Source organism: Balaenoptera physalus (genome assembly GCF_965194825.1).
Source record: "Balaenoptera physalus genome assembly, chromosome: 21".
Taxonomy (NCBI): Eukaryota; Metazoa; Chordata; class Mammalia; order Artiodactyla; family Balaenopteridae; genus Balaenoptera; species Balaenoptera physalus.
In genome coordinates, this window is record NC_138902.1 from 20,974,554 (window position 1) to 20,993,557 (window position 19,004).

The window sequence follows — 19,004 nt, forward strand, 5'->3', positions numbered from 1 at the left end:
TAGAATTGACTCTTTAGGACTGTTCAGCTTTTATTTTTCGCGAAACCATTTAGTTCATCATTCATATTGTTTGTTAGGTCCTTTGTTAGGTATAAGGGTTGGGATGATGAGAATTTTTTGCTCTTAGGATGTTAGTAGTTGTTTTGTAGTTAGAATTTAGGTTATTATCTTTAAGAAAGAAAAAACACTTCACTGAGGTTTAATTTATGTACTGTACCGTTCACTCGTTTTAAGGGTATAATTCAAAGATTTTTAGTAAGTTTACAGAGTTGTGCAACAACTATTACTACAATTGAATTTTTGTTCCCACCTCAGCCTCTGATAATTAATAATCTACTTCTGTCTCCATATATTTGCCTTTTCTGGACATTTCATATAAATGGAATTGTACAATATGTGTTCTTCAGTATGTGGCTTCTTTTACCTGGCATCTGTTGAGATGATAATGTTGTTCTTGTTCTTTGTTAATATGGTATATTACATTAACGGATTTTCCGATGTTAAACCAACCTTGCATTCTTGGAATAAATCTTACTTGGTCATGGCGTGTAATCCTTTGTTGTGGGATTCAGTTTGCTGACATTTTGTCCAGGATTTATCCATGTTGTAGCATGTATCAGTATTTCATTCCATTTTATTGCTGAAGAGTAATCCATTGTATGGTATATACCAAAATTTGTTTATCTGTTCACCAGTTAATGGACATTTGGATTGTTTCCACTTTTTGGCTATTATGAATAGTGCTGCTGGGAACATTCACGTACAAGTCTTTGTATGGACATGTGTTTTTTTCCTCTTGGATAGAATTCCACCTAAGAGTGGAATTTCTTGGTCATGTGGTAAATTTATGTTTAATTCTTCAAGAAACTACCAAAATGGCTGTACCATTGTACATTTTCACCATCAATGCATGTGGGTTCCATTTTTTTTTTTCTTATTCTTGCCAACACGTGTTATTCCTTGTCATTTTGATTGTAGCCGTTCTGGTGGGTGTGAGGTGGTGTCATTGTGGTCTTAATGTGCAGTACCCTAATGACTAATTATGCTGAACATCATTTCATGTGTTATTGATCATGTGTCTTTTGGTGAAATGCCTATTCAGTTTTTTTGCCCATTTGAAAAAATTGGGTTGTCTTCTTCCTACTGATTTGTAAGAGTTCTTTATATATTCTGGGTACAGTTTCTTGATCCAATATCACCTGTGTTCTTGGTTTCATATTTAAGAAATCTTTGCCTAACCCAAGGTCATAAAAAATTCCTCCTGTGTTTTCTTCTCAGAGTTTTATAGTTTTAGCTCTTAGATTTAGGTCTGTGATATGTTTGAGTTGATATTTTTATGTATGGTTTAACATAAGGGTGTAAATTCATCTTTTTGTGTGTGGTTATTCAGTTGTCCCTGCACCATTTCTTGAAAAAACTTTCTTTTCCCCATTGACTTGCATTGGCATCATTGTGGAATATCAGTTGACTACAAATGAGAGTTTTTTTCTGGAATCTAAATTAGGTTCCGTTGACTCATATGTCTGTCCTTATGCCAGTACGATATTCTCTTGATTGCTGTAGCATTCTAGTGACATTTTGAAATTGGGAAGTGTGGAAGTGTAAGTCCTTCAGTTTTGTTCTTTTTTTCAAAGTTGTTTTGGTTTTTCCTGGAGCCTTTGCATTTCCATATAAATTTTAGGATCGGCTTGTCAGGTCTCATCTGTAAAAGAGCCAGCTGTGATTTTGATAGGGATTGCATTGAGAATTGCTATCTTAACAATATTAAGTCTTTCAGTCAATTAACATGGCTGTCTTTTCATTTTTTTAGGTTTCTAATTTCTTTCAACAATGTTTTATAGTTTTTAAAGTATGTCTTGCTTTGTTAAATTCTAAATATTTTATTCTTTTTGATATTGTGAATGAAATTGTTTTCTTAATTTGATATTTGGATTGTTAATTGCTTGTATATGGAAACACAGTAGATTTTTGTACACTGATCTCAAACTCTGCAACCTTGCTGAACTCATTATTTATAGTTTTTTGTGTGGATTTTTTAGGATTATCTATATGTAAGATTTTGTCATCTGTGAATAAGAACAGTTTTACTTCACCTTGCCAACATCAATGCCTTTTCTTTCTTTTTCTTGACTGTTAGTATTGGCTAGTAATAGAAGTAGTGAGTGTGAATATCTTTCGCTTGTTCCTATCTTAGGGGGAAAGCATTCAGTCTTTCACTATTATGTATGTTAGCTGCAGGGTTTTTGTAGGTGCCCTTTATCAGGAATTCCCCTCTATTTTTAGTTTGTTGAGAGCTTTTAATACAAATGGGTAGTGGATGTTGTTAAATGCTTTTTCTGCATCTATTGAGGTAATCATGTTTGTTCTTGTTTTTTATTAATATGGTATATTACATTAATTTGTTTTCAGATGTTAAACCAACCTTATATTCTTGGAATAAATCCTACTTGGTCATGGTGTGTAATCCTTTTTATTTGTTGTGGGGTTCACTTTGCTGAGTAATCTACTTCTGTAATATTTTGTACAGAATTTTTGCTGATATTTTGTACAGGATTTTTGTATCTGTACTCGTGAGGAATATGGTCTGTAGTTTTCTTTTCTTGTGCTGATTGGGGTATTTCTGGCCTCAAACGATTTGTGAAGTATTTCCTTTTCCTCTGTTTTCTGGAAAGGTTTGTGAAGGTTTGATATAAATTTCTCCTTAAATATTTGATAGAATTCACTAGGGAAGCCATTTGGGCCTGAGCTTTCCTTTGTGGGATGCTCTTGGTTGAAATTTCTTCTTATAGATCTATTCAGATTTTCTATTTCTTTTTTTTTTTTTTAATTATTAGCACCTTTATTTATTTATTTATTTATTTACTTATTTTGCTGTGTTGGGTCTTCGTTTCTGTGCGAGGGCTTCCTCTAGTTGCGGCAAGCGGGGGCTACTCTTCATTGCAGTGCGCAGGCCTCTCACTATCACAGCCTCTCTTGTTGCGGAGCACAGGCTCCAGACGCGCAGGCTCAGTACTTGTGGCTCACGGGCCTAGCTGCTCCGCGGCATGCGGGATCCTCCCAGACCAGGGCTCGAACCCGTGTTCCCTGCATCTGCAGGCAGATTCTCAACCACTGCGCCACCAGGGAAGCCCTCTATTTCTTCTTGAGTTAATTTGGTAGTTTGTCTTTTTAGGGGTTTGTCCATGTCATCATCTACATTGTCCAAAGTTTTTTAGAGTATTCGCTTTTGATTTCTATAAGGTCAATAGTGATATTGCTCCCTTCTTTCATTTCTGATTTTAGGAATTTTTTGTTTGTTTATTTGTTTTTGTTTTGTTTTTTGGTTAGTCCAGTTTAAAGGTTTGTCAATTTTGTTGATCTTTTAAAAAAAACAACTCTTTGTTTCACTGACATATCTGTTTTTCTGGTTTTTAAAAATTTCATTTATTTCCACTTTAGCATTTATTATTTCCTTCCTTCTGCTTTTTTTGGGTTTAGTTTACTCTTAGGCTATTATCTTTTCGACAGCTAGGTCAGTGCAACTTAATTCGCAACAGAAATTATTTACCTCCTTCAAAGTGTAGCAGTGTAATCTTTATTGATGTCATCTTGTTAGATGTTCTTCAAGCTGTTTTACTGGTGTTAAAGCAGAGCCAGTCTTTCTATCACAGGAGGTTTATCATTCTTGTTAGCACATGCATTAGGTTTGATTATCTCTCATTACAATGAAATTTACATGAATTCATAATAAAGTTTTACAAATTGTTTTAAACATTAACAGAGACCTGCTCTTAGACCTGGTCTCTTTGATCTGCTTAAGAATATCTTTGCTCCAAAATCTCAGTGGCTGAAAACAACAAAGGTTTGTTTCTCTTTCATACCACATGTTTATCATGTGTTGGCAGGGGTCTTAGCTCATTACAGTCACTCAAGGACCCAAGCTGATAGAGTAGCTGATATTTCAAATGTTGTTGGTTTTGTTTCAATGCCCGAGGGAAAGAGAACTCTGGAAGATCTTGCCTGGCAGTTAAATGCTGTGGTCTGGAGGTGATTACACATCAATTCCTCGCACATCTCATTAGCCAGAGCTAGTCACAGGGCTGTACCCAGCCAGTTCCATGTGCTCAGAAAGAGGGGAGCTGGAAATACTGGGTGTAAACACTAAAGACTACCATACCACCCTAGCTCGGGGCACTACCATTGGATTGCCCAGTCAGCTGCTTGTCAGGTCTCCTGGTTTAGCTTCCCTACTGGCCATTCTCTGTACAACAGTCAGTGATTTTTCTAATCATGAATCTGATGATGTCATTCTCTGCTTAAGGCTGATCATTGCTTTTCAGACAAAGCCCACCTTTTCCTGCAGCCTACATGCTGTACTTGATCTTGTCCCCCTTATCTTTTGTGCCCATATCTCACTTTTCTCCTTGTACTCTGTCCTAGTAATACTGGCTTGTAGCTCCTCTAACATGCTTCACTCTCTTGCCTCTTGGCCTTTGCTCATATTATTTCCTCTTCCTGGAACGTTCTTTCTTACCTCCTTCCCTCTTTCCTTTGGTTAACTCCTATTCCTCTTCTAGGTTTCAGCTTTAAAGTCATTCCCACTTTCCAATTTGTGTTTATTGCTTAGCCTTTGAATTCTCAGAGCACTCCCTGTTTCTGACAAAGCTATTGTGTGCCACTGTAATTGCCTGATTACTTGTTTGCCATTGTAACCTAATCCCTCACACATGGAAGCACTCAGTACATATTGGTTAAATGGCTAAATAGATTACAGGGTAGGGTAGGGAAAAGGTAGTGTATGTTATCAAAAAATCTAGTTATTAAAGGACCTGTATGCTTCCCATCTATGGCAAGGACCCCAAAGTTTTCCATTTATGAAAATGTGGTTTTAACAAGTGCTCAGAGTAGCTCTTGGTTACCAGAATATTTTGTATACCTAAGTTCCACAAGTCCTTTGAAAGTTGGTTATGTTATTTGTGTTTGTTTCTAATGTTAAAAGAAAAATATAAAAACATTGTGTGGAAAAGCGATTTCAGACTGGCATGTAGGGCTCTCTAAGTTGAAAATGACAGATACTTATTTTTCACTTCCCATATCAAGTATTTTCTGTTTTGCCATAATTTTCAGTTGCTTCTTAATGTTGATGAGACACATTTAGTTAAGTGCCGTTACTTCCAATTATTTTGTTATTTTGAGTAATGCTATTGTAAACATCTTTGTATCTTCAGTTTTTTCTTTTGAAGTAATTTCTCAGACTAAATTTCCAGGAGTGACATTTCTGGTCTAAGGGCAGTTATAGTGATCTGAATCAGGTTAAAAGCATACTTTGGTTTGTTCATGGGTAGTAGCAAAATAGTGTCAGGGTTATAAAATATAATACTGTACAGGCTTTGGCATTCCAAGAAATAAGATTGCCATATTTCTTAACAGGTGTTAAGTGGTCCTAGCTTTTGACTTGCTTTTGACTTTTTTGGCAGTCTTTTTTTTTTTTTTTTTTTTGCCACACTGCGCGGCTTTCGGGATCTTAATTCCCGGACCAGGGATTGAACCCGGGTCCTGTCAGTGAAATCGCCCAGTCCTAACTACTGAACCGCCAGGGAATTACCTGGCAGTCTTTTTGCATTGGGTGTCTTAGGCCTTGGGAGTGTGAATGCGAGAGGCATAATGAAAGAACAAGCTCAAGAAATGCAATTTAGGGGGCATGCGAGGAAGTTTGAGCTTGACAACAGCTCATCTTAGGCCATGTATTTCTTACTAAACAGTAAGTCAGTTTTTTTTTTTTTTAAATTGATTAGTTCTGTAATTTTTTTTTTTCCTAAATAAATTTATTTATTTATTTATTTACTTTTGGCTGTGTTGGGTCTTCGTTTCTGTGCGAGGGCTTTCTCTAGTTGCGGCGAGCGGGGGCCACTCTTCATGGCTGTGCGCGGGCCTCTCACTGTTGTGGCCTCTCGTTGCGGAGCACAGACTCCAGACGCGCAGGCTCAGTAGTTGTGGCTCACGGGCCCAGTTGCTCCACGGCATGTGGGATCCTCCCAGACCAGGGCTCGAACCCGTGTCCCCTGCATTGGCAGGCGGATTCCCAACCACTGCACCACCAGGGAAGCCCAGTAAGTCAGTTTTATGAAAAGTTTATGCAAGTGTCCTTGTGACCTTGCTGAGTATTTTGCGTCTTTTTTTTCACACTAATCCTACATAAAACTTAAATCTTTAAAAATGTTTAAGTTGTCTTCAATAAACTAGAAAGTATTGCTTCTTAGTAAGTAGGGACTTACGTATAAGTGGGAATATTTTACTTTGGATTTAGATAAGTACTTTAAGTAGCATTTTAATTACCAAAATATATGAAGGATAGTACTCTGTTTTTTAGTTCACATGGTTTGTTTAGGAATGTTATTTTGGGATCATTAGCCTTTCTTTTGGTTTCCAGTTTACTTTTTAATGCCTAGTATTGAGTTCTAGGAATCTTTTATCTAGTTTTTGAAGTGTTATTTTAAATAGATTGGTAAATTATTCACATTTGTGAAAGTTTTACTGTGTATTTAATGAAATCGATACACACAAAAAGTGCATACTTAACTTGTTTTTCCCTTCTAGTAGAAATCTTTTAATTATTCATAGTCAATTTTGTAATAACAGTTGACCTCAGAAATTTTTCTTTCTCAGTAATTGACGGCTGTTTTCAGAGCTTTTGTTCATCTTATGTGGAGTACTAGACCACTTCAGTTTCACGTTTTCTGATGTTGTCCATCATACTTCTAAGAGGGTTCGGTTCATTTTTCAAGTCTTTCACAGTTTTGTTTTTTACACAGCAGCAGCAGTCAAGCACTTCATAAAGGAAAGCCAGCACCACTAAAGATACCACTGTAAATATAAATAAAAGCAGAATGACAAAGCAGGCAGTGTTCCAGTTATCATGGAAAGGGTAAATTTTTTGAACTTGAAAACCAAGGTACTGATAAACAGATGTAGTTGTTTCATTCCAGAAGCTGGAGCTCTGGGAGGCCATTCTTAGAGATTCCACTTCTTATATCGCTTGTTGGAATCTGTAGAAAGGTAGAAAATGAATATATGTAACCAAACTCTACCGATTGGTCAATTCAGATGTCAGTTTCTAAGATTTGTTAGTAAATTTATATAGGCTGCATGAGTCTTCCTTATTTTCTGTCAGAATTAATGCCTGAATGGTATTCTTTAATTTTTTCGATATCTATGCAGTGTACTCTGTAAACCATACTATGTATTTTTTAATGTATATCATTTGTTAGACAAATATTTATGATCAAGATTCATATACAGAAATTAACTGCTAATGGAGGGAGAAAAAAGGCAGCTGAATTGGTTTAAAATTTGATTAAAGCAGTGGTCAGAGAGCTGTTATCTACAAAAAAATCTTAGCATTTTACAGTTGTGTTCTTCAAACTTTCTGCAGAAAAGCTTTTCCCGTTACCCTTGTGGATCCTTCTCACCTTCTTGGTTCAGTGTATTTCTGTCTATTTCCACTCCTTTAAACTTCCAGGACAGGTGATCTGAATCAGGAAATAATGGCTGAGTGAAAAATAGTAGAGAAAGAAAATCCAAATAATGACAGTTTTCAGAATAAGGATAATACAGTTTTAGATTAAAGTTGCCTATGAAGAGACCTTAATCTTAGGATTTTTTTTGGTATGTATATGATAGTCTTAAATGTTTCATAATACCTAAATGACCTATGGACAGGAATATTAAAAAAAAAAAAAACAGGCAAATTCAGCATCCCAGAGGTATGTATTATTAAATTATTATTCCATTTCACAAAATTAGCCAGTGAGTTAAAGTTTCACTGTTCTTGCATTAAGCTTTGCTCTTGTTGACCTGATACTTGTTGGGCCTTAAATGGGACTGTAAGGATTGAAGATCAGATAGTATTAAAAATAATAAATGACTTTATTATCTTAATCATTCAAAAATATCTTTTTAAGGGGACTTCTCTGGTGGTCCAGTGGTAAAGAATCCACCTTCCAATGCAGGGGACGCGGGTTCAATCTCTGGTCGGGGAACTAAGATTCCCACATGCCGCAGGGCTACTGAGCCTGCGTGTCTCAACTACTGAGCCCATGCGCCTCAACTAGAGAGCCCACGTGCCACAAACTGCAGAGCCCACGTGTTCTGGAGCCTGCATGCCACAACTAGAGAGAGAAAGCCTGAACGCCACAACTAGAGAGAAGCCCACATGCCACAGTGAAGATCCCGCGTGCTGCAACTAAGACCTGACCCAGTCAAAAATAAATAAATAAACAAAAACCCCAAAAATATCTCTTTAAGCTTTTTGAAAAAATTATAAAATACCTATATACTAAGAAACTTTTTGAAATGAGAGGAAAAAACCCCATAGTTCCACTTCCCTAATTCAGTGACTGTTGTCAGTTTGTGTGCTTGCTTTTACGAAAGAAATGAATTATTTTGCGTAATTTTTTTGCTACATAGTTGTACATAGACTTTCATTCTTGTAAACAAATGTTTATTGATTACCTACTGTGTAACAAATACTTTTTAAAAAAAATATTTATTTATTTATTTGGCTGCGCTGGGTCTTAGTTGTAGCACGCAGGATCTTTGTTGGGTACATGGGATCTTTAGTTGCGGCATGCAGGATCTTTAGTTGCGGCACGTGGGATCTTTTAGTTGCGGCATGTGGGCTCTTAGTTGTGGTATGTGGGATTTAGTTCCCTGACCAGGGATTGAACCTGGGCCCCCTGCGTTGGGAGTGTGGAGTCTTAACTGCTGGACCACCAGGGAAGTCCCAACAAATACTTTTCTAAGTGCTGGAGATAACTTGTGTGTGAGAGTATGTTTCATTTATAGAAAATTTCAAGGTAGTACGGAAGTATAAGAGTATAGTAAACACCCATGTGCTTATAACACAGCTTCATTGATCAATTCTTGGCCAGTCTGTATCGCTACTCACTTCCATTCCATGGATTATTTTGAGGCAAATCCCAGACATCATGTCACTTCATCTAGGAATATTTCAGTATATATCTCTTACAAGGTGAGGACTCTGTTTTTAAATATAACCACAATATCATTTTCACACCAAAAAAGATTAAAAACTGACTTAAAACCCCCCACACATAACAATATAATTCCTTCAATTTCTGTTTTCTTTATAAATATAATTTTAAAACTTTGGGGTTAATAAACTAATATTTTCTAAGGGTTTTTTTTCTTTTTTCTTATATCTGATTTGCGTGGCGGATCATCTCACTTCTTTGGTTGGACTTGGTCCCTTCCTTTTTTCCTTCATATATTTTGAAGGTTAAACTGATGATCTGAGGCCAAAAGTAAAGGCTTAAATTCATTTTTTCTTGTTGGATTTAAGAATCCATTTATGGTGCTTGGTCACCCTTCATCTTGAAATGAGGGACAAGAGACTAATGGACAGTAATTGAATTAATTGCTTCTGTTCTGGGACATACAAAAATGCATTGTCTGGAACACAGGTATTTGAGTAACTTCCCATTACATTACAGTTATTTCAAACTATGTCAAGAGACCCAGCCTTGCAAAGTTTCTCTTGTATCTTTCGAATTTTTCTCTTCCAAGCACACCCTGATAGAAAGCAGGCTGCTGCGTTGTACAGCTCTGGGGAGCACCAGTCCTGTTTTGTTGTGGGGTGGGTGCCATTCAGGTAGAATACAGTGTAAACTGGGCTCGTGCAGCATGGCGTCCTGGTAGGCTGCCCCTCCGCCTCTGCGTTGTTGCCGCCTCTGAACTTAACCACCTTTTACACAAATGGTCAAGTAACCTAGAGAAACTAACTCAAACGGAGACAGAAGTTAAGTCCTTTTTGACCCAGCCTTGCTGATAGAGTAGTGTCATGAATGCATGTGCACAGACACACAAATGCCTGAAAAATGTTCAGCTTTGGAACTCCTGTAGGATTTTTAGCACTGCTGAAATGCAGATGCTCCTGGGAGGGGTAACAAACATTGTTACAATTATTCTTACTTCAGTGTGAATGAGTTTCAGGTGCTTTTTAAAAAGCAGAGCTAATAGAGGAGAGGGAGAGGAAGAAGATTAGGACCTTGGTGAAACGGGGGGATCGTGCGACTTATGTGGGAAGGTAAAGAACAGGAAGAATTTCTTGAGGGTCTGTCTAATAACTTTACCTTGGCTAACCTAGCCCTCTCCAGCACTGATGAAAGTATTCCTTAGACTTTCTGTTAAGGCCTTTCAGGTTGATTCCTTTTTAAAATTTGGGAATTTCTTTTGAAGATTTCTCTTCTAAATCTGGCATTAGAACTGATTGCAGGGGAAACAATGGTAGGGGAGGGAGGAGAGAGTAGAGTGAGGTAATTTCCACATTATGCCTCTGAAATTAATCTACCATATTAATTAATGTTAATTTAAACTGCTATTTCATGATTGATATCAAAAATATCATTATAGCAATTTAAAATAAAAATTAAAAGCATCACCTGTGGACTTCCCTGGTGGTGCAGTGGTTAAGAATCTGCCTGCCAATGCAGGAGACATGGGTTCGATCCCTGGTCCGGGAAGATCCCACATCCTGCGGAGCAACTAAGCCCATGCGCCACAACTACTGAAGCATGCACGCCTAGAGCCTGTGCTCCGCAAAAAAAGAAGCCACCACAGTGAGAAGCCCACGCACTGCAACAAAGAGTAGCCCCCACTCGCCGCAACTAGAGAAAGCCCACTCGCCGCAACTAGAGAAAGCCCGCACGCAGCAACGAAGACCCAACGCAGCCAAAAATAATAAATAAATAAATTTAAAAAAAAAGCATCACCTATAATCTTATCTCTCTAACATATCAAACTTGTAATTTTTTTCTTTTATCCTAGACATTGGCTGTATAAATCTATAACTCATACCTGGTTGAAATTATACTGAATTTATTACTTTGTATTTTAATTTATTATGAGCAGGCCTTTTTATTTTTATTTATTTTAATATTTATTTCATTTATTGTTATTTTTATTTTTGGCTGCGTCGTGTCTTTGTGGCACGTGGGCTTCTCTCTAATTGTGGTGTTCGGGTTTTCTCTTGTTGAGATGTGCGGGCTCAGTAGTTGTGGCATGCGGGATTAGTTGCCCCGTGGCATGTGGGATCTTAGTTCCCCGACCAGGGATCAAACCTGCGTCCCCTGCATTGGAAGGCAGATTCTTTACCACTGGACCACCAGGGAAGTCCCATGAGTAGGCCTTTTTAAATTTGTGGTGACTTCTTAAGACTGGGGAGAAATTGTAAAACCTAATAATGTAAGTTACTGTTTCAAAATGAAATTTTAGAATGATTAGAAAGTTGGCTTAAGGAACTTTATATTCTATTTATTTTTGAGGTACAAGTGAACTGCTTAAAAAATTTTCAGGTCCCCTTGCTCCTAAAAAAATAGAGTGAGAGGGAGGGAGGGGGAGAGATGGGAAGGGAGAGATAAGGGGAGGCAAGAAGGGGGGCAGGCAGACAGACACACAACTAAATTCACTTACTTTGAAGTTAACTTGTACCCATCGATGAACTATTCTTTTGGTTAAATTAATGTATACTCACACAGTCGGATGTTAAGCATGAATGAGGTGACTGTAGTGACATGGAAAGATTTCTAGGATATGTTGTTAAGTAAACAAAGTGCAGGACAGTGTATAGAGGAAAAAGGGAAATAATATATATTTTTAGTTGCTTGTATCTGCACGAAAATCTTGGGGATATACAGAAATTAATAACAATGATTACTTGTGGGGTTGGTTGGAGAGTTGGAGAGTAGAGTCGGGAGACAGGGACGTGTGTGAGACTTGTCAAGATGTACCTTGTTATACTCCTTTGGTTTTTGAACCATTTGAATGTATCATTTATTCAAACCCAGAAGTATTCCTTGCCTTTGGTTTTTAATAATCTATTGTGTTTGGATTACTTCTAAAAAATTAGGATTAGTAAATTGTGACTTTGGTTAGTCTGTGTACTTTATCCACACACAAATATGCTTATGATAATTATACTTGCGATAGTGACTGGATAGCAGTATGTGCCATTTCCAAGGGTACTTGTAAGTTTTGCTAGGAGCATCTAAGCAGTTTTCAGAAAGAGTATATATACATGTCAGGTTTATGTTGTGAATGATGACAGTTTGCCATTTGTGAGTGTGTTGATAACTGATGAGCATCTCAAAACATTCACTTTTTAGTTAGCTTCTGGGCATATCTGGAAAAAGTAAACCCTGTGATATAGATTCATTTTCCACCTTAAATTTAATGTGGTTTATTCTTTCAGAGTACGGTAGAGCTCTAATAATTTTGTGTGTTAAGTTTAGGATAAAATCTAAATCTTGCTTTGATGAATTAGACATAATTAGATACGTAGAAAGACATTTATCATTAGGATTTTCTTGTATTTTGAGACTATTTTTGAAATTAAAATGTAAATTTATGTGAAGCAAATGCTGTAACATGCCTTATGAAAAGTGAGAGCAAACAGTAAAAAGTAGGAACAGTCTCATATATATAATTTTTAGTTTATTATTATTTTCTAATACATTCCCATCACCTATTTTTCCTCCCATTTTAAAAGGCCCTAGTGAAATATTTACAGGGATAGGACTTGGAACTGTTCTGGAACCTTGAATTGCCAGATCAGAATAAAATTATGCCTTTGCTCTATTTGTGGAAAAAGGCCTTGAATTGAATTCTCTAGTGCATTTAAGCATATCACTTTGAAATGTGATCAATTAATCATAATAGCCTTTATATATAGAACAACGCACCCAACGCTGGAACTCTCTGGCTTAGGCCATGTCTTTAGTTAGTTTGGCTAAACAGCAATGAGCCTCCATCTGTACTAACTATAGATATATTGCCAGTAAAATGTAGGCTGATTATAATGTTTAAAAAATGTGGGTGGTAGGAGTTTTTGTCTACAGTTTACCTGAAATTTGAGTTATGAGTTAACTGTTTTATTTGACAAAGTTATTTTTATTTGATCTGAGACTTTTTTTTGAGCTCCTATACTTCGTATAGCAAGCAGGAATGTTTTCTAGGCAATTAACCACATTGTACCGAACTTGGAGAGATCTAATATCTTCTTACAGCAACCTTTGGGCTTTGTAAGGGATACTTTGCTCATGCTAGCAGAACACTGGTTAAGAAACAGAAGGAATAAAAATTATGAAAAAAAAACCTTTAAAATTTAAAATAGATTTACCAGCAAAGAAAAGGACAGAAGTTGGATCTTTAGGTCAGTATATATAGGTAATATCCTGGAACTCTAGCATTTACTAAATAATTATTTTTTCATGCTTTAATATTGTAGAATTAGAAATTTGGTCATCAGTTGAATAGTAATTTTTAGTAGGCATGAATGATTGCTGTTAGCTATGAAAGTAATCTTATTACCTTGAAAGGTACCCTCCTTCCTCCCATAACCAATTCTTCTCAGAGCATATTTTTATTTTAAAATTTAGTTTATCAAAATGACTTACTGTGTATTTATTTTAAGTTCGGTTTAAGAATAACTTTAACATTATATAGAAATACTGTGATAAATGTATATTTTTGTGGCATATAAAAAATGAAACACTGCTTAAGAAGGTTTTTATTTAATAGCATGATTTGTATGTTATAGTGATAGAGACTAAAATTTGACTGTAGGGAATTATTTTAATGAAAATGTATGAAAGCCTAAAGCTCTATAAATGGTCTCTTTGGTTACAGTATAATGCAGCCTACGTAATGGTACCTTTATGGTCTTTTTATTTTTATATACAAATCACAATGTGATAATTTATTGGCATTCTCTACATCTACACTCAAAGTCAAATAAAATTTTGAATTATTTTCTCATATTCCTTAAAATACAGCAAACTTTCTTATAAATAACTGCCTTAAATTTGCACATATAATCAGAAAGCTTTAGTCCCGGATTTGCTTTTAGTCTAGATTTTTCTTTAAGAAAAATCCTTTGTTAAGACAGACCAAACTGCTGAAATGAAATGGCTCAGAGAAAATGAAATTTGCAAGTAACCTCTTAACATCACATGCATATGGCTTACTCTAAGGTCTGGATATAGATTAGGTTCATAGAAAATGTAATGATTTTCTGTTAAGGCACAGATGGTAAGGGTGCTTATCAAATAGCAAAGATAGTCTTCATATTTTCATAATAAAATCCTACCAAACAATGAAATGAATACATTTTTTGGGGTCTTTAGTAGGAACAAAGCTTTCTGCTTCATTTTTATGGTAAAATATTTATATTGTATCATAAGGACATGTATTATTAAATGAAAAGATCGTATAACCTACCTCTTGTCTGAAAGGCTGCAGTTGAAGCGATGGTATCCGTCTGTTTGTAATGCAGTCTAGTGCACAGCCAAGATGGAGCTGTGCTTCTATTGGTTGAACCACAATGCAGCTGACAGTTTCCTCTACGTGCATTTGCATTAAGTCCTGCCACCTTAGGAGTAAATCATTCATAAACTTGAATGGAGCCGTCTGGGTTCTCAACTGTCACCCCTTATTTTGGCCTTATTTTTTTGTCTTTAAGCTAAACTTCTGCACAGGAATTTGTGAGTTAGTAACAAATTGATGATTCCATAGTGCTTAGCTGTAGAATTTCAGATCCTTCAGTGATTATTTCAGTGCTAGGGCTAGAAGATAATGTCGAGAGAGGCAGTAACCTGGGAAACAAACAGTCCAGGTTTACCAGCGTGGTGTTTCCTTCATGAAGTGTGCCTAAGAGCTCCTAAATGATACTTTCTTTCTCTTCTTTCTAATACTTGTTATTTACATAAATCTTGCTCTCTGGAAGTGATTATTTCCACGTGGTGGTTTGATTTAGATGAAATTCTGAAGAAGAAGAAAGGAAATAAGGTTTTTATCTCTACTATTTGGGAGAAGGGTAAGTTTTGGTAGGTACACCACCTGTGTTAAAAAAGCAGTCTGTGAAAGTTAAATTACAAAAGAATCCTCAGTTGGATGTGTAGAGATAGAATGATTTTCTTATGGTGTATTAGAGTTGTGGTCTAAGCTTAACAGTCAAGGTTTTTATTTATGGGAGTGGCTACTAGAACAACAGCAGACTGGGTAAATGCTTGCTGTGCAGACTTATTTTTTAAAATTATGGATAATTGGCACATTTGTTTCTAGGGCCAATAAAGGGGTATGTGGAAACATTCTTATTATATTCATTCATTCAATCAATTAATATTTATTGTTGACTGTGCCTGGCATTGAGTTAAACACTGGAGGCCTTATGGTAAACAAAACTGTATGTGCTTCATGATTGACCATGTGCATGGTGCTTATCCTTAGCATATTGTCCTTAACTGTTATTTATAGTCTTTCCAGTTAGTTGTTTATTTAGTAGTGTAGGATAAATGTAGTATTATTTTCCTAAAGTCAAATAAGAATTCCCTAAATATGCATTTATGAATTTCTGTACTGTGACAAAATATCCAGTTTGAGATGGAATAACCTGTGTTAAATATTAGTTAATGATTCTTATACAAGACATATCAGAGTTTACAACTGGATTTGAGTCTTTACTCTGCCACTTATTACTCTGAGCTTTCTTAGGTTTAAGATGAGACAGTAAAACCTCCTAAATAGGATTTTTGGGAGGGATTAAATGGGAAAATCATTTAGCACAGGTCTTGGCAATAGTAGGTGTTCAATAAATGTTACTATTATCATTATGAGCTTCCTGAAACCTTGGGAAAATGAACCAGGTAGGAAGTATTTCATAATTGAAATAGTAAATGTGAAAACACACCTGTAAGGCATTCTTTGTTTTTTTGTTAGAATTTTGCCAAGGGAACAGAGTTTTATTATTTGTTTGTTTGTTTGTTTATGGCTGCGTTGGGTCTTAGCTGTGGCACGCAGGCTCTTCGTTGTGGCACGTGGGCTTCTCTCTAGTTGTGGCGTGTGGGTTTTCTCTCTCTAGTGGTGGCACACAGGCTCCAGAGCGTGTGGGCTCTGTAGTTTGTGGCACGTGGGCTTAGTTGCCCCACGGCATGTGGGAATCCTAGTTCTCTGACCAGGGATGGAACCCGAGTCCCCTGCATAGGAAGGCGGATTCTTTACCACTGGATCACCAAGGAAGTCCCTGTAAGGCATTCTTAATATTGCTATTTTTGAAAACATAGTAAAGAAGGCTTTAATGTGTCAATTATTATATTATTAAAATTGTAAAAAAGTTATTTTTAAAGGAAAATTGCATATGAGGTCTCACAAAATCATTCAGTAAAGCCTTTTCACTAACTAATCTCAAAGGAATATTATGTTGCCTTCTAGAAGCTGTTCCTGTGGATCTCTGACAGTTGTTACATTTGACTTGTGGTTATTCTAATGCATTCTTTTGTTTAAATTATTATTACCAAACTGGTGCCAGAAACTGACTCTCCCCCCTTTTATTTAACCTCTTCCTTTGTGGATCAGCCACATGGGAACTTTATAATATCTGATCTGAGGCCTGGCTAATAAAATGTGTACTTCTGAAATGTCTTCCTGGTATTTACAGTGACTTTTTTTTACTCTTCCTGCCTATGACTAATAGAATGCATTTGTGATGCAATGGTAGCATTAGGATTTCTGCCTGTAAATATGCAACAGAATGGTATATGTTCTGAACCAAATGATCTATGTAGATTGCTCCTTGTTTCATGCTGTCATCCTTTTTAAGTATCCATGTTTATGCAGTGGCAGTGCTTATGTGTGTGTGTGTTTTTTTTTAACATCTTTATTGGAGTATAATTGCTTTACAATGGTGTGTTAGTTTCTGCTCTATAACAAAGTGAATCAGCTATACATATACATATATCCCCATATCTCCTCCCTTTTGCATCTCCCTCCCATCCTCCCTATCCCACCCCTCTAGGTGGTCACAAAGCACCGAGCTGATCTCCCTGTGCTGTGCGGCTGCTTCCCACTAGCTATCTGTTTTACATTTGGTAGTATATATATGTCCATGCCACTCTCTCACTTTGTCCCAGCTTACCCTTCCCCCTCCCCGTGTCCTCAAGTCCATTCTCTACATCTGCATCTTTATTCCTGTCCTGCCCCTAGGTTCTTCATAACCATTTTTTTTTTTAGATTCCGTATATATGTGTTAGCATACGGTATTTGTTTTTCTCTTTCTGACTTACTTTACTCTGTATGACAGACTCTAGGTCCATTCACCTCACTACAAATAACTCAATTTCGTTTTTTTTTTATGGCTGAGTAATATTCCATTGTATATATGTGCCACATCTTCTTTATCCATTCATCTGTCGATGGACACTTAGGTAAAAATATGGAATGCTTCACGAATTTGTGTGTCATCCTTGCACAGGGGCCATGCTAATCTTCTCTGTATTGTTCCAATTTTAGTATATGTGCTGCCAAAGCGAGCACAGTGCTTATTTTTTTTATTCCTAATATATCTTTAAAATTTCCCTTAAAATAGTTATCGTATCATACTTTTTATTAATTCCCATTAATCAATACCCATTTATTTTTTTTTTAAGTTGATAAGCAGAAATTGATGTCATTGGTGATAAATTGAACTTTTTATCCCTTAGAAGTAATCCACTCACTTATTATGGTTTTTAAGGTTGTTAGAAAAGCACTATGGATCAGATTGAGATTTGTATTGTCCTCTTGTTTAAAAAACCTTGCTTTTAATTATGGTGGAAATCTAATCAGACTTAAGGAAAGGGTGAGATAAAGGTGCTTATAAAAGAAATGTATTTTGAATTATTTATATTTTGCTTCCATCCTTGGTGAGAAAATAGTTATTATGCATGCAAAGATTTTGAATTTGTCACCAAAATTTTATAGGGTAGAATTTACTAGATAGGAAGACTCCAAAACAAGAAATATTTTACCAGAGTTAAAATCATCTTAGTTGCTTAAAAGTCAATAATCACATCTAATATGAAAATGTTATAATTGCTTTTTGAACCTCATTTTCAGATCATAGCAATGGATCATTTAACTTGAAAGCTCTATCAGGAAGCTCTGGATATAAGTTTGGTGTTCTTGCTAAGATTGTGAATTACATGAAGGTAAGTACTTTTCTCAACTAACAGAAATTCTGTTGACTTCTGGCAGAAGAAGGGGATTGGAATTTTCAGAAGTAAATTTGTATATACATGTCAAAATTTATCAAATTGTATGTTTCAATATGTGTCATTTATTTTATGCCTATTATACCTCAAAACTGTAAAAAAAAAAAAAAAAAAAAAGATTTACTGCCTGAAGCCTTTTACATTATATCAAGTTAGCATTGCAGTGAGTCATCTAAGTGTATTTGATTTACATTACATTACATTAGTTCAAGTACACAGTTTAAGCCCACCATTTCACTTAATAAAATTGTGCTCAGGCAGTAGATACAGTCACCTCTTAATCAGTCAATACGTGTTGACAAAACCAATGAGAAAATGGGAACGATTTACAGGATATTACTTCCATTGATGTGAGAAGTAAAAATCTACATAGTTCAGGCAGATGGTGGTGGTGGCTTTTCTACATCTTGGAGGAGAAAATTTGAGAATTACTGAGTGTCTCAGAAAAACTTTGACTCACAAAAGAATTGGAGTTTAATGTTTGATGGGAGATTTAGTATTTTTTGAAGTAAATTTTGAAGTTTTTTTAAGTAAATTTATTTATTTATTTTTGGCTGTGTTGGATCTTCGTTGCTGTGTGTGGGCTTCTCGTTGTTGTGGCTTCTCTTGTTGCGGAGCACGGGCTCTAGGCGCGCACGCTTCAGTAGTTGTGGCATGTGGGCCCAGTACTTGTGGCTTGTGGGCTCTAGAGCTCAGGCTCAGTAGTTGTGGCACATGGGCTTAGTGGCTCCGCGGCATGTGGGATCTTCCCGGGCCAGGGCTCGAACCCGTGTCCCCTGCATTGGCAGGCGGATTCTTAACCACTGCGCCACCAGGAAAGCCCCAATTTTGAAGTTTTGATGGTATGACATTTTGGCTTTACTAAGGATTCTGAACCCTAACTTAATTTATGAAAGTGAAATTTCATTTATAGCTAAAATGGCT

The 19,004-nt window shown here is 36.3% G+C and overlaps 2 protein-coding genes across 6 annotated transcripts in view; one reads left to right on the forward strand and one right to left on the reverse strand.

The window, feature by feature from the left end:
• Positions 1 to 19,004, forward strand: part of GTF2E2 (general transcription factor IIE subunit 2) — a 62,551-nt gene that overhangs the window by 4,589 nt on the left and 38,958 nt on the right. For all 3 annotated transcript variants that reach the window (XM_082444686.1, XM_082444687.1, XM_082444685.1), the window contains exon 3: positions 17,926 to 18,017. In XM_082444686.1, the coding sequence (XP_082300812.1) occupies positions 17,926 to 18,017 (92 nt within the window). The remainder of the gene's footprint in view (positions 1 to 17,925; positions 18,018 to 19,004) is intronic.
• Positions 3 to 17,919, reverse strand: SMIM18 (small integral membrane protein 18). 3 transcript variants are annotated; one of them, XM_082444720.1, is made up of 3 exons: positions 14,275 to 17,919; positions 7,449 to 7,508; positions 3 to 7,025 (listed from the first exon to the last, which is right to left on the reverse strand). In XM_082444720.1, the coding sequence occupies exon 3, from the start codon at positions 6,986 to 6,988 to the stop codon at positions 6,692 to 6,694; it is 297 nt and encodes a 98-aa protein (XP_082300846.1). In that variant the 5' UTR covers positions 6,989 to 7,025; positions 7,449 to 7,508; positions 14,275 to 17,919; the 3' UTR covers positions 3 to 6,691. The 3 variants fall into 3 exon arrangements, with proteins under 3 accessions (XP_082300846.1, XP_082300845.1, XP_082300847.1); XM_082444719.1 differs by having other exon boundaries at positions 7,449 to 7,527; XM_082444721.1 differs by lacking the exon at positions 14,275 to 17,919 and adding an exon at positions 10,131 to 10,642.